Below are 15693 nucleotides of genomic sequence, written 5' to 3' on the forward strand. Positions count from 1 at the left end.
TCGAATATAGGGGGCGGAAACCGGACTGTGAAGGGTCTAGGTGGGAGTGAGTGGAGAGGTAACGGGTAAGGCGGGAGTATATCAGGCGCTCCAAGAGTTTAGAGATGAAGGGGAAATTGGAGACTGGTCTGTAGTTGTTTGTGCAGGATGGGTCGAGGGTGGGTTTCTTTAGTAATAGAGTGTTTGAAGGATGAGGGGAAAAATGCCAGAGGGGAGGGAGAGATTAAAGATTGTAGTTAGGTGAGTTGTGACGACTGGAGAGAGAGAGACTGGAGGAGGTGTGAGGGAATTGGGTCGGTAGTGCATGAAGTCGGACGAGAAGAGGAGAGGAGCATGGAGACGACTTCTTCTGTGATGGAATCTAATGTGGAAAGTGAGCCAGGGAAAATGCAGGGAGGGATGGGAGTCACCGAACTTGGTGAATGTGAGTGGACTTAATGACAGATGTTATCTATTTTCTCTATAAAGTGGGAGGCCAGGTCATCAGCACAAATGTCTGTGATAGAGGCTTGTGCTTTTGGCCTGAGGAGGGAGTGAAAGGTGTCAAAAAGCCGGATTACTCACCGGTAATGCTCTTTTAATGAGTCCACGACAGCACCCCACATGAGAGAGAGGGATCCGCCCATAGGAACAGGAAACCTACAGAATAAAAGGAGGCGGTCCCCTCTCCTCCTCAGTTTAGTTTACAGAGTATAAAAAGGGAACCGCAAGAGCTTTAGTATTAATTCTTATTCAGCAAAATATCTTAAAAACTCTATACAACCATTATTTGTGAATTAAAGAAAGGGCTGTGCATAATCAGGGAGGGTTGTAAATGGGTGCTGTCGTGGACTCATTAAAAGAGCATTACCGGTGAGTAATCCGGCTTTTTACCCTTCGCCACGACAGCACCCCACATGAGAGACTTTCAGAGAGTCATTACTCGGGTGGGATAACTGTACTAAGCACAGCTCTACCAAATGTCAAATCAGACGATGAAGATAGATCAAGTCTATAATGGTTGTAAAAGGTAGAAGGTGTAGACCAAGTTGCGGCCTTACATATTAGATGGATCGGGACATCCGCTTGTTCCGCCCAGGAGGAAGCCATGGCTCGTGTTGAGTGCGCTTTAATACCCACTGGAGGAATCTCGCCTTTCGATGTATAGGCCAAGCAGATAGCATCTCTGATCCACCGAGATATGGTAGCTCTCGTGACCCCATGTCCTTTCTTGTGGCCCTGAAAGGAGATAAACAGAGCCCTACTCTCCCTCCATGTTTGACACCTTTCTATATAAGTCAGGATGGCTCTTCTGACATCTAAGGTGTGGAACTTATGTTGTTCAGGGGTTACAGGAGAATCAAAAAAGGAAGGGAGAAATATTTCCTGTGACCTGTGGTAGGTGGATGCTACCTTAGGGAGGTATGAGGGGTCTGGTTTTAGGACTATTCGGTCATGGAATGTCAGTAAGAATGGTGGGTCTACCGATAGTGCCTGGATGTCACTAACACGTCTGGCTGAGGTCAGGGCTACCAAGAGGGCTACCTTATATGTGAGGACATTTAGAGGTATAGAATCTAGAGGCTCAAATGGGGAGCTGGTTAAGGCTTCTAGCACTAGATTTAAATCCCACGGAGGTAGACGGGGAATATGTACTGGGTTACTCCGTTCACAAGACTTAATGAATCTGGAGACCCATCTATCAGCGGCTATATTATATCCATATAAGGCTCCTAACGCTGATATCTGGACTCTTAAGGTGTTCACTGATAGTCCTAATTCTCTACCTTTTTGTAGGAACTCTAGAATAGGTGTTATCGGAACCTGCTTAGTGAATGGTACTGTATGAAAGTCTAAGAATTTTTTCCATACCCTGCTATATATCAGGGTGGTAGATCTTTTCCTACTTAGTAGCAGGGTGTTTACTAGTTGTTCTGAGAAACCCCTTGAAGTTAATAATTGCCGCTCAAGTTCCACGCCGTCAAGTGAAGCCCTTTCACTTGCGGGTGGAAAAACGGCCCCTGGAACAGTAGTTCCTTGTCCAATGGAAGAATCCATGGATCGGATAGACACATGCTCTGGAGGCAGGAGAACCACGGTCTTTTTGGCCAGAAGGGTGCAATGAGGATTATCCTTGCTTGCTCCCTCCTGATCTTCCTGATCACTAGCGGAATCAGAGACATTGGAGGAAAGGCGTACGCCAGTTTGAAGTTCCAAGGATGGTGTAGAGAGTCCAGCATGTCTGGGTGATCCATGGAGTTCAGGGAAGCGAATCTTTCTACCTGTCTGTTGCCTCTTGTGGCAAATAGATCTATCTGAGGCACTCCCCATGCTTTTGTTATTAGTCTGAACACGGCTCTGTTTAAGGACCATTCTCCCTGGCGCAGCCTGTTTCGGCTGAGGTAGTCCGCTTTGGTATTCTCTATGCCTCTGATGTGTAGGGCTGTTAGGGACGCAAGATGAGCCTCTGCGAACTGGAAGATCTCTCCTGCGATGGTCATCAGACTTCCTGACCGTGTACCGCCCTGGCGGTTTACATAGGCCACTGTGGTGGAGTTGTCTGAGAAAACTCTTACATCTGCTCCTTGGATCTGTGGAAGAAAATAATTTAAGGCTTTCCCTACTGCTGTTAACTCTTTCCAATTTGATGAACATGATGATTCTGACTGATTCCAGGTATCCTGGACTATATCATCCTCCATATGTGCACCCCATCCCGTAGGGCTGGCGTCTGTAGTAATTATTCTGGATGGATCTATTATCCATGGTACACCCCCTGAAAGGTGTCCCATATCTAGCCACCAGGATAGAGATTCTATGACATCTCTAGAGAGAGTTAGTTTACTCTCTAGGTGTCCTACCCGTCCCTGGGCTGACAGTACTTTGAACTGTAATTGGCGGGTATGAAATTGAGCCCATGGTACAGCCGGGATACATGAGGACAATGATCCCAGTAAGGACATAGCCTTCCTTAGTGTCATGTAGGGGTTCTTTATCGCTTCTGACACCTTTGACTGTATAGTCCTTTTCTTTGAATGCGGGAGGAAGCTTTTTTGACTTACTGAGTCTAGCTGGATCCCTAGAAACATTTGAGTAGTGTCTGGATTCAGCCTGGACTTTTCGAAGTTGATAATCCAACCCAACTCCTGCAGGGATGAGATTGTGTTAGATAACCGCAATTTACATTGAGCTACAGAATTCCCTACTACTAGAAAGTCATCTAGGTAGGGTATTATTAAAGTGTCCCGTTGGCGTAGATGAGCCATTACCTCTAACATCACTTTTGTAAAAATGCGGGGGGCCATAGAAAGCCCAAATGGCATTGCCACATATTGGAAGTGACGAACCTGTCCCTCCAGGATGACCGCTACTCTTAGATACTGCTGGTGTTCGGCATGTATTGGAAGATGATAGTATGCATCTTTTAGGTCTATCCCGGCCATGACACACCTAGGGAACAAAAGCTTGATGGTAGAACTAATGGATTCCATTTTGAAAGTGTGGTTACGTAAAAAGGAATTTAGTTTTTTGAGGTTTATGATGGTTCTGAATGAACCATCCGGTTTATTGATCAAGAATAAAGGGGAATAGAACCCCCTCCCTTCTTGATCCCGGGGAACTTCTATCAATACTTTTTTAGATAGAAGCGATAGGATCTCTGATTCCAGAGCTTCTTGTTGTTGTTGACCTCTCGGAGATGTTACAATAAAAGAATCCCAAGGGATTCTATCAAATTCTAACTTTAATCCATTCCCAATAATGTCCAGAATCCAAGGACTAGATGTTATTAATTTCCATTTAGAAGAGAAATACTTCAATCTACCGCCCACTTCATAATTAACGGTACTTGTTGCGTTTTTGGTTATAGGATCCGGAAAACAGAGCACCTTTTTGTTTTGGATCCTTTGCCTCCCAGCGCTCCCTTTGCTCAGTAGGTTTATTCCTGGTGAAGGGGCGTCTCCTGAAAGCTCTCCTGTAAGAGGGAAGGTACTGGTTAGGGAAGCCTTTCTTCCGCTCTCCTGCTTTATTTAAGAGCTCGTCCAGAGCTTTCCCAAATAGGAACTCACCCTGGCAGGGGATCGCGCAAAGTTTTGCTTTGGCCTGTGCGTCCCCTTTCCAATTCTTCAACCAGAGTGCTCGCCGTGCTGTGTTTACTAGGCCGGCTGACCTGGCTGTTAGGCGTAGTGAATCTACCGACGCATCTGCTAGAAATGCTACTGCGTCTTTCATTAGAGGGATTTTCGACAGAATTGTATTCCTCGAAGCTCCACCTCTAATTTGTTCCTCCAGCTGCTCTGTCCATACTAGCAGTGACCTTGCAGTGCAGGTGCTAGCAATGGCTGGCCTGAATGCCCCCGTATTTGCCTCCCATGACCTCTTAAGTAAGGCTTCTGCCTTTCGGTCTAACGGATCCGTTAGAGTCCCTGAGTCCTCCACAGGCAAGACCGACTGTTTAGAAGTTGAAGCCACTGCCGCATCAACTTTTGGAATTTTTTGCCAGGAACTAAGTTCTTCGTCACTGAAGGGGTAGCGTCTTTTAGCAGAGGATGGCAAGAATCCTCTTGTATGTTGTTTTTCCCACTCTTTCTTAACCAGCTCCTTAATTGTGGGTATGGTGGGGAAGGACCTTCGTTTTCTTTGTCCTAATCCCGCGAACATGATGTCCTGCGCTGACTTCTTTCCCTTCTCATCTGGGCACCCCATCGTGCTCCTGACGGCTTTAATTAAACTGTCTACGCTACTATTTGGTAGACAAAGCCCTCCTTCATATTCTGATGAACTTTGCTGGGACTCCTCTTCATCAGAGGATTTTTGCACTACCTCTGACTCCGAGCTTACTGGAGATCGGGACCTGCTGGGCTGGCGGGTACTGGTGCTACTTGTATGGGCCAGACCTTGCATCTCTTCACGAATTATGGCTCTAACGTCAGACGGGGTCATTACGTTTTCTTGCCGTAATGTCAGTACGATGCACTCTGCACATAACCTCTTAGTATATGAGTCCGGGAGGGGTTGCAAGCATAAGGCACATTCTTTGTGTTTGGTTTTATGTGTCCTTTTCTTAGTCTAGAGGAAGGGGATATAGGAGGAACATATATCAGCATATGGGAAGAGACTCTTTTAAAACTCACCCAGTGAAGCTGACAGGTACCGGTTCTGGAGGCGGATTCTTGGCTGAAAGACCTTTCTGTCTGGTGGCAGATCGTTTTTCCTGGGATCGATCTCCACTTTTGGTGCTGCTCCTGGCGCTTGTCTCCTTACTGGGAGACTGCTCTGTTGCAGACAAGTGCGCTACATCGGCCGGTGAAGCCATACTTACACACACCGGCCGACGCTAGTGCTGCACTTTTAAATCTGGCGCCGAATCTCCTGCCTCCCCGGACCCAACCCGGAAGTGCTCCAGCGACTTCCGGGTTAGACGCGCCGCTCCTCCTTACCATGCGGCGGCTGCTGGATAAGAAGCCGGCCGCTGAGCGCGCGCGTCCTCATGGATCCGGGCGCCCAGCGGTACCGAACCCGGACCATGGCGATGATCAGACGAGGGGGGAGGCTGCAAACAGTGGCTCCCCCGCCGCTGCTTCTGGCACCGCAGCCCCTGCCGTTCCACCAGAGACTGACGCAGGCGGGTGCATGGCCCAGGAATCCTTTTTTGGACTGCAGGTACTTCGGGGTTCCCATAGAAACAGGAAACCTAAACTGAGGAGGAGAGGGGACCGCCTCCTTTTATTCTGTAGGTTTCCTGTTCCTATGGGCGGATCCCTCTCTCTCATGTGGGGTGCTGTCGTGGCGAAGGGTAAAAAGTTTCTTGGGGTTGTTGGATAGTGAGGAGATCAGGGTGGTGAAGTAGGTGTGTTTGGCAAGGTGAAGGGCAGAGTTATAGGTCCTTAACATAAATTTGAAGTGTATGAAGTCTTCTGGTGTGCATGTTTTCCTCCATAAGCGTTCAGCACACCTAGAGAATCGCTGGAGAAATCGGGTTTGCTATGTGAGCCAGGGCTGTTTCACTCTGTGTTTGGAGGTTCTGAGGGTCAGGGGAGCTACTTGGTCAAGGGTGCTTCTACGAGTGTCATTGAAGTGATGTATAGCCAGATCAGGACAGGAAAAAGAAGAGATTGGGGACAATGATGAGTGTAGGGAGTCTGAAAGTGTATGAGGGTTAATGGCTTGTAGATTTCTGACTGAATGGTAGGTAGGAGGGTGCTGGGGTGAGCAAGGATTTGTGAGTGTGAAGGAGAGAATGTCGTGGTCAGAGAGGGGAAGCCATGAGTTATCTAGGTAGGAGATTGAGCAGAGCCGGGCGAAAACCAGGTCCAGGGTGTTACCGTGTTTGTGTGTTTCAGAGATTGAGAGCTGTGAGAGGCCTAGAGAAGTGGTTAGTGATAGAAGCTGGGATGCAGATGTGGACGTGGGGCTGTTTATGGGGATGTTGAAGTCTCCCAGGATAAGGGTTGGTAGTTCTGAGGACATGAAGTGCGGCAGCCAGGCAGAGAAATGGTCCAGGAAGTGGGTGGGTGAGCCTGGGGGCCGGTATATGACTGCTACTCTGAGGGAGAGGGGACGAAAAAGCCTGATGGTGTGGACTTCAAAAGAAGGGAATGAGAGTGATGGAACTGGGGGGGGGGATGACCTGGAAAGTGCATTGTGGGGACAGAAGTATGCCGACTCCACCACCAGGTCTGTTTGTGGGTCTCGGGGAATGGGAGAATTGTAAGCCACCATGAGAAATGGCAGCAGGAGAGACAGTCTCAGAATCCTGAATCCAAGTTTCCGTGAGGGCCAACAGATTCAGAGAGTTTTTCAGAAAGTAATTGTGTAGGAAAGGAAGCTTGTTGCATGCAGACCGTGGATTCCAAAGGGCACAATTAAAAGAAGGAGATGAAGGAGTGCAACTAATATTAATAAGGTTAGTAAGGTTTCGATGTGAGGTAGAGTAGGGGTTGAGGTTGGTGGATGGTGGACCGGGGTTGGAGGAGATGTCCCCTGAAATCAGTAGGAGTAGGAAGATAAAGAGCAAGTAGTTTTTGGAATTGTATGAAGTCTTTTTGTGCAGTGTGTTTGGGCAAGATGGACTGAGGTTTTTCAGGAAGGTGAGAAGCGTATGGAAGCTGTACATGAGAGAGGGAAGGAGAGAGGAGCTGATGTGTATGAGTCGTGATGGAGGGGGGATTGGGCGGTGGATGTGGACTGCAAGGGAACATAGGAGGATAGGAATTAAGCACATGGATAGAAGGGAGAGCAGAGTGTGGGTAAGGCTACAATTTTTCTGCAAAACCTTCCGTTTTGCAGAAAAAACGCATCCTGCAAAAGTGCTTGCAGGATGCGTTTTTTCTCCATAGACTTTTATTACCAACGCATTGTGACGCATTGCCACACGTCGCAACCGTCGTGCGACGGTTGCGTCGGACCGTCCACCAAAAAACGTTGCATGTATTGTTTTTTGGTCCGTCGTCTGAAGCATTTCCGACCGCGCATGCGCGGCCGTAACTCCGCCCCCGCCTCCTCGCACCTCACAATGGGGCAGCGGATGCGTTGAAAAACAGCATCCGCTGCCCCCGTTGTGCGGCGCTTTCACTGCTGCAGTGCACGACGCTAGTGTGAAAGTAGCCTTACCTGACTCCTGCCCTGACTAACTGCCATGGAATAACTGCTGTATCATGACGCTTATCTTCGTGACGATTTGCTTCTGGGACGCTTGCGTGCACCCCTAAGGATGTTTCTAAATTTATAGTCCAGACTGCTGGGTCAGAAGAGATGGATTGTGGGAACTGGTTGAGGATAATTTGGCAGCTGGGGCCAGGACACCAGTTTTTTTTTTTGTTTTTTTCTTAGATGATCAAAGACATTCAGCCTGGCAACATCTAGTTAACACCTTCCACCAGATAAGATAACCCAGCATCCTGAATTAACTATTTCTGATACCGGGCCTGGTGAGTATAGATATGCCTTGTATTACCTCCACCGTCTCTTCATTCTGCGTCCAATAGATACTGCAGACATAAGACACGCTGGATCGAATCAGAAGTCACCTACCATAGCACTGACATCATAAGTGGATTTGAGTGGATTAAAGACAGAGGGCACTCGGTACAGGTATCAATACAGGTTTTTTAGTTACACCAACCATTACAGGAACATTTTAACATTACAGGTACATACACAAACACAACAGAACATTTTATTAAACCCTTTCATCTTGCCATGCCACACGTCCGATATCAGAAACAAAAGTAGGCAGCAAATTGATCCCTCATTTGGGCAACTTCTACTGTTGACTGCAGCGGGTGATGATGGTAATCTGGCAATGGGTTTGAAACAGGTTCATCAAGTTCAATGTTGGGTCGCTCTTTAGCCATTATGTAGAACCACACAGGCTTTGACAATCTCATCGACTGTCTCTATTTTTAGATTAATGGCTGTTCCAAGAATGCGCCATTTGGAGACAAGAATCCCAAAGGTACACTCAACAGTTCTTCGTGCCCTGGTCAGTCTGTAATTAAAAATTTTTTCGGTGTGGTTCAAGTTCCGACTGGAGTATGGTTTCACACATCTGAAAGGCCTCATCCCCAACCATAACAAATGGCCTTGGCGGGCCTTCAGTGTTGGAAAGAGGTCGTGGCAGGGGGAAATTAAAGTGTTTTCCATACAAGCGTTGGCCCATGTCCGAGTTTTTATAAGTCTGGGAGTCAGTGCCACGGCCAAAAGCTCCAATGTCCACGGCGACAAAACGACAGTCAGCATCTGCAATCGCCATGAGCACTACAGAAAAATATTTTTTGTAGTTGTAGTACTCAGATCCAGTTCTGGCTGGTTTGGTAATCCGAATGTGTTTTCCATCCACTGCTCCCAAACAGTTGGGGAAACACTCGCCAGAATTTTCTGGAAATTTCTAGCCACATTTCCATAGTGGGTGGGGGATAAATTCATCCCGGAGAACATTCCACAAACAACGGCAGGTGTGCGCAACTATTCCAGACAAGGTGGAAATTCCTAGCCGGTACTGAAAATGGAGCGATGATAGCGTCTCTCCGGTAGCCAGGAATCTGCCAAACAGAGAAAGAAAAAAATTACTAACAATAATATTTATGATGGGGTTTTGCAAAACACAAAGGCAAAAACAATTAATACATGGCAGAACAATAATTATGACAGGCATTTGTTTTGAAATATTACATACCTTAATGTGACAAGGAGGCGTTCCCTCAGCAGGAATCGCTGTACGGAGCTGGGTGTCCTGTCTCCTGATGGCTCCTTTGACACGACCAAGCAATTCCCTGAAAGAGTCTTGAGACATCCTGGTATATTCTACAAATTTCTGTGGGCGGGCATGGAGCTCGCTATATAGGGTGTGGTAGGCTCCACGGCTCTCCCAGACTTAGATAATGGCGTGTCTCCAAAAACGCAGACGCCATGTTCTTTGTCTTTCTCTGTTTCTTTGTTGCTCACAAGCAAACGCAAAGGCAAGAAACAGATTTATATCCAAATCCAGGTTGAAAACGGTCATTAGACCTACCGGTAATTGTATTTCCAGGAATCCATGACAGCACCATGGAGGAAGTCCTTCTTATCCATAGTGGGACAGGAAACCACGAGAGTTTAAAAGGACCGTCCCCTTACCACCCTTTAGTGATTTTCCAAAGTAACACATCTGGATGGATGCAAAAAAAAGAATTATATTTGAACACTAACAACTGTTATACAAATGTTACATCACATAAGTATGAAGTGCTCTTGCAACAGGGAGGGAACTAACAGTGCTGTCAGGATGGATTCCTGGAAATACAATTACTAGTAGGTCTAATTACCGTTTTCCAGGTCAGCACCATGGAGAAGTACCAAAGGGGATTTGGTCCTAGGGTGGGACTACTGCCTGAAGCACCTTCCTGCCAAATGCTAATTGAGAGGACACTACATCTAGTTTGTAATGTTTAGAGAAGGTACAGAGACTAGACCAGGATGCAGCCCTACAGATCTGTTCTGCCGAATCCCCCCCTTTCTCTGCCCATGAAGCAGCTATAGCTCTGGATGAATGAGCTTTAAGACTGTCATGTGGACTCTTTCCCTGTGCCTCATAGGCTAGGCTAATTGTGGATTTGATCCATCTCACAATGGTTGATTTTGATGCCTTTCTTCCCTTATTTGGACCCCTATAAAGGACAAACAGATTATCATCTTGTCTCCAGGCCCTAGTTGCCTCCAAGTATCTGAGTACTGTCTCCCTAACATCCAAGTTATGGTAGAAACTCTATTTCTGGTGTTTAGGGAGCTGACAAAATGAGGGAAGCACCATTTCCTGATTCATATTTGAATCTGAGACTTTAGGGAGAAAAGCTGGATCAAGCCTCAAGACCAGCCTATCATCGAACACCTGTAAATAGGGGTTTTGAATGGATAGGGCCTGAAGCTCCCCCAGCCTCTTGGCTGACGTGATAGCTACTAGGAAAGCAGTTTTAAATGAAAGATTACCAATTTCTATATCTTCCGCTAGATCATATAGTCGTCTACACAACTCGTTAAGGACCAAATTAAGATCCCAAGGTGGGACCGATTTTCTTACTAAGGGTCTTAACCTCTGAACTGCTCTGGAGAATCAGCCTATCCAAGGGTGGAAGGCCAGGGAGGAATCGTAGAATACACTGAGGGCTGCCACTTGGACCTTCAGAGTACTGAGTCTAAAACCTTTCCTGAATCCAGCCTGTAAAAAGTCAAGTATCTTGGGAATATCAGGTTGGTCAGTATAAACGGTCATGTCTTCAGAAACTGCAGAATTTTTTCCATATTTTCAAATAAATTGCGGAGGTCACCGGCTTCCTACTTGCTGGTAGGATAGAAATAACTCCCTCTGATAGACCCTTAGCTTTCAGGATCTGGCGCTCAGGATCCAGGCTGATAATTGGAAGATCTCTGGGTTTTAATGTAGAACCGGACCTTGAAGGAGTAAGGGTATGTGCACACGTCGATGGAACCTCTGCTGATTTTTCTGCACCTTATTTGTTTTAGAAATCCACAAGTAAAAAGCACTGCGTTTTACCTGCGGATTTTATGCGGTTTTTATGCGGATTCCACCTGCGGATTCCTATTTTGGAGCAGGTGTAAACCGCTGCGGAATCCGCACAAAGAATGAACATGCTGCGGAATAAACGCAGTGTTTCCATGCGTTTTTTTCCGGAGCATATGCCCTGCGGATTTTGTTTTCCATAGGTTTACATGGTACTGTAAACTCATGGAAAACAGCTGCAAATCCGCTGCGTCAAAACCGCTGCGGTTCCGCAGCAAAATCCACGAGTGCACATACCCTAGGAAACCCCGGCCCGAAGATTTCTGGGGATGGTCCACCAATTCAGGAATCTCCTGACTTGATGGGATAGTCGAAACTCTTTGTCCAGTGAGCTCTGCCTTCTGTCCCAGGAAGCGAGAATTGCCTGCTGTAATTGCCGAGAATGAAATTGGCTCCAGTTCATGCAGGAGATGCAGGCAGTCATTAACCCGAGGATCTTCACTGCATCCCTGATGAAGACCCGGCTTCTTGAGAACTGGCTAATCCTTTTTATTACATTGGTCAGTTTTTCTTCTGGTAAAAAAGACTATCACCCTCGAGTCTAGGATGACTCCCCGAAATTTTATTCTTGTCTTGGGCACTAGGTCTGACTTTGACCAGTTCACGACCCATCCCAGTTTCTGCAGCGTGGAGACCACTGATTGACAGTCGATTCTGAGCTGACTTACAGAATCTGCCAGACCGGTGGAAATCAGACAACTTTAGGAAGAAAGGACAGATCAAGACAGAGGACTCTAGAGTCATTGCTAATTATTAAATAAGGTTCTCTTATTGATAAAGCTTGTAATTCTCCAACACGCCTTGCTGTGGTTATAGCGACAAGGAAGGCTACTTTGTATGAGAGGAGTTGAGGAGTACAGGAAGACAGGGGTTCGAACACTGGGCGTGTGAGCCCCTTGAGAACTAGGTTTAGGTCCCAAGAAGTGACAACGGTCTGTTTTCTGGGATGCAATCTGAGAGCGGATATCATAAATCTCTTAATCCAAGGGTGGTTGGCTAAGTCCTGGTCGAATACGAAGTTTAGGCCGGAGACCTGAACCTTCAGAGTACTGGGTTTAAAGGGAACCTGTCACCCCAAAATGGAAGTTGAGCTAAGCCCACCGCCATAAGGGGCTTATCTACAGCATTCGTGGAAGGTGACAAGAGAAAAAACCTTCCGTAGGCAGGTGCAGCATAATCGCATGTTTACTGTGCCAATAATACATGTTCTTCATGTTATTAAGTTAGAAAAAAAAATCTACTTGAAAATGGTGCCTGCCGCACCTGTGCAGTGGCAGCTATCGGTGTATACAGCTGTGATCCGGTAGCTGCTACTGCACATGCACCGGCGGCTGCCATCTTGCTAGGGAAGAAAAAAAAATCCTCCTCCAATAAGGCACCGCCAGGTCAGCGAGGGATCAGTGACCTGTCAGCAGTCTATTATGAATACCTAATCACAGCACCACATAAAGACCCCCCACACACACACACACTGGATGCTCTCTGTCACGAGCATTTCATTAACTTAACTCCTTAAGCCCCGAGGGTGGTTTCCACGTTAATGACCGGGCCAATTTTTACAATTCTGACCACTGTCCCTTTATGAGATTATAACTCTGGAATCTGGAATCTTAGCGATTCTGACATTGTTTTCTCGTGACATATTTTACTTCATGATAGTGGTAAAATTTCTTCTATATATAACTTGCGTTTATTTGTGAAAAAAAACGGAAATTTGGCAAAAATTTTGAAAATTTCGCAATTTTCCAACTTTGAATTTTTATACCCTTAAATCACAGAGCTATGTCACGCAAAATACTTAATAAGGCTACGTTCACATTTGCGTTGTGCGCCGCAGCGTCGGCGCCGCAACGCACAACGCAAACAAAAACACAGCAAAACGCATGCACAACGCTGCGTTTTGCGCCGCATGCGTCCTTTTTTTAATTGATTTTGGACGCAGCAAAAATGCAACTTGCTGCGTCCAATGCGCCCGGACGCGTGCGCCGCAGGGACGCATGCGGCGCAAAACGCAAGTGCGATGCATGTCCATGCGCCCCCATGTTAAATATAGGGGCGCATGACGCATGCGGCGACGCTGCGGCGCCCGACGCTGCGGCGCCGACCGCAAATGTGAACGTAGAGTAAGTAACATTTCCCACATGTCTACTTTACATCAGCACAATTTTGGAACCAAAATTTTTTTTTGTTAGGGAGTTATAAGGGTTAAAGGTTGACCAGAAATTTCTCATTTTTACAACACCATTTTTTTTTTTTAGGGACCACATCTCATTTGAAGTCATTTTGAGGGGTCTATATGATAGAAAATACCCAAGTGTGAGACCATTCTAAAAACTGCACCTCTCAAGGTGCTCAAAACCACATTCAAGAAGTTTATTAACCCTTCAAGTGTTTTACAGGAATTTTTGGAATGTTTAAATAAAAATGAACATTTAACTTTTTTTCACACAAAATTTATTTCAGCTCCAATTTGTTTGTTTTTTTTACCAAGGGTAACAGGAGAAAATGAACCCCAAAAGTTGTTGTACAATCTGTCCTGAGTACGCTGATACCCCATATGTGGGGGTAAACCACTGTTTGGGCGCATGGCAGAGCTCGGAAGGAAAGGAGCGCCATTTTACTTTTCAATGCAAAATTTACTGGAATTGAGATGGGACGCCATGTTGCGTTTGGAGAGCCCTTGATGTGCCTAAACATTGAACCCCCCACAAGTGACACCATTTTGGAAAGTAGACCCCCTAAGGAACTTATCTAGATGTGTGGTGAGCACTTTGACCCACCAAGTGCTTCACAGAAGTTTATAATGCAGAGCCGTAAAAATAAAAAAAATCACATTTTTTCACAAAAATTATCTTTTCGCCCCCAATTTTTTATTTTCCCAAGGGTAAGAGAAGAAATTGGACCCCAAAAATTGTTGTGCAATTTGTCCTGAGTACACTGATACCCCATATGTGGGTGTAAAGCACTGTTTGGGCGCATGGCAGAGCTCGGAAGGGAAGGAGTGCCGTTTTACTTTTCAATGCAAAATTGACTGGAATTGAGATGGTACACCATGTCGCGTTTGGAGAGCCCCTGATGTGCCTAAACATTAAAACCCCCCCACAAGTACAAGTGACACCATTTTGGAAAGTAGACCCCCTAAGGAACTTATCTAGATGTGTTTTGAGAGCTTTGAACCCCCAAGTGCTTCACTACAGTTTATAACGCAGAGCCGTGAAAATATATATTTTTTTTTCACAAAAATGATTTTTTAGCCCCCAGTTTAGTATTTTTCCAAGGGTAACAGGAGAAATTGGATCCCAAAAGTTGTTGTCCAATTTGTCCTGAGTACGCTGATACCCCGTATGTGGGGGGAACCACTGTTTGGGCACATGTCAGAGCTCAGAAGGGAAGTAGCGCCATTTGGAATGCAGACTTAGATGGATTGGTCTGCAGGCGTCACGTTGCATTTGCAGAGCCCCTGATGTACCCAAACAGTAGAAAACCCCCACAAGTGACCCCATTTTGGAAACTAGACCCCCCAAGGAACTTATCTAGATGGGTTGTGAGAACTTTGAACCCCCAAGTGTTTCACTACAGTTTACAACGCAGAGCCGTGAAAATAAAAAATCTTTTTTTCCCACAAAAATGATTTTTAGCCCCCTAAATTTTTATTTTCCCAAGGATAACAAGAGAACTTGGACCCCAAAAGTTGTTGTCCAATTTGTCACGAGTATGCTTGTGAAGAAACCAGATTGTATCTTAATTTCCCAGACAACCATGTTTTTGCAAAAATCCAAAAGAACTGGCTTTTTATCTGTATATTGGCTTGTGAGTTTACCGTATATACTCGAGTATAAGCCGACCCGAGTATAAGCCGACCCGAGAATAAGCCGACCCGAGAATAAGCCGACCCGAGAATAAGCCGACCCGAGAATAAGCCGACCCGAGTATAAGCCGACCCGAGTATAAGCCGACCCGAGTATAAGCCGACCCCCCTAATTTTGCCACAAAAAAACTGGGAAAACTTAATGACTCGAGTATAAGCCTAGGGTGGAAAATGCAGCAGCTACCGGTAAATTTCAAAAGTAAAAATAGATACCAATAAAAGTAAAATTAATTGAGACATCAGTAGGTTAAGTGTTTTTGAATATCCATATTGAATCAGGAGCCCCATATAATGCTCCATAAAGTTTGATGGGCCCCACTAGATGCTCCATATTAAAATATGCCCCATATAATCCTGCATAAAGGGTAATAAGGGCCCCATAAGATGCTCCATAGAGATATTTGCCCATTATAATGATGCACAATCGTTATGGCCCCATAAGATGCTCCGTACAGTCACTGCCCCTTATAATGCTGCACAAGCGTTATGGCCCCATAAGATGCTCCGTACAGTCACTGCCCCTTATAGTGCTGCACAATCGTTATGGCCCATACAGATGCTCCGTACAGTCACTGCCCCTTATAGTGCTGCACAATCGTTATGGCCCCATACAGATGATCCGTACAGTCACTGCCCCATATGCTTTTGCTGCGATAAAAAAAAAAAAAAATCACATACTCACCTCTCTTCGCTCAGGACCCCCGGCACTTTCAATATTTACCTGCTCCTCGTACGGCTCCGTCTTCAGCACTGACGTTCAGCAGAGGGCACGCACTGACTACGTCACCGC

At 46.1% G+C, this 15693-nt stretch overlaps 2 protein-coding genes and 1 long non-coding RNA gene across 4 annotated transcripts in view; all 3 read right to left on the minus strand.

Moving 5' to 3' along the window:
- LOC143804767 (protein Mis18-alpha-like) overlaps window positions 1-15693 on the minus strand; it is an 83381-nt gene that overhangs the window by 52426 nt on the left and 15262 nt on the right. The gene's annotated exons all lie outside the window — the stretch shown is intronic.
- On the minus strand, window positions 1629-5472 carry LOC143804765 (uncharacterized). The gene is made up of 2 exons (XM_077283162.1): window positions 4047-5472; window positions 1629-3952 (listed from the first exon to the last, which is right to left on the minus strand). The coding sequence occupies exons 1-2, from the start codon at window positions 4918-4920 to the stop codon at window positions 1932-1934; spliced, it is 2895 nt and encodes a 964-aa protein (XP_077139277.1). The 5' UTR covers window positions 4921-5472; the 3' UTR covers window positions 1629-1931.
- LOC143809205 (uncharacterized) lies at window positions 8068-10121 on the minus strand. The gene is made up of 2 exons (XR_013222145.1): window positions 9155-10121; window positions 8068-9020 (listed from the first exon to the last, which is right to left on the minus strand). It is a non-coding gene; the product is annotated as an uncharacterized LOC143809205 (long non-coding RNA).

This window comes from Ranitomeya variabilis, chromosome 2, assembly GCF_051348905.1.
Source record: "Ranitomeya variabilis isolate aRanVar5 chromosome 2, aRanVar5.hap1, whole genome shotgun sequence".
In the NCBI taxonomy this organism is placed as follows: domain Eukaryota; kingdom Metazoa; phylum Chordata; class Amphibia; order Anura; family Dendrobatidae; genus Ranitomeya; species Ranitomeya variabilis.

Coding starts and splice junctions, on each gene's coding strand:
- LOC143804765 (XM_077283162.1), bottom strand. CDS start 4,920: ATGACCCCGTCTGACGTTAGAGCCATAATTCGTGAAGAGATGCAAGGT. Junction 3,953..4,046: donor TTGCGCGATCCCCTGCCAGG/GTGAGTTCCTAT, acceptor TCCCTCTTACAG/GAGAGCTTTCAGGAGACGCC.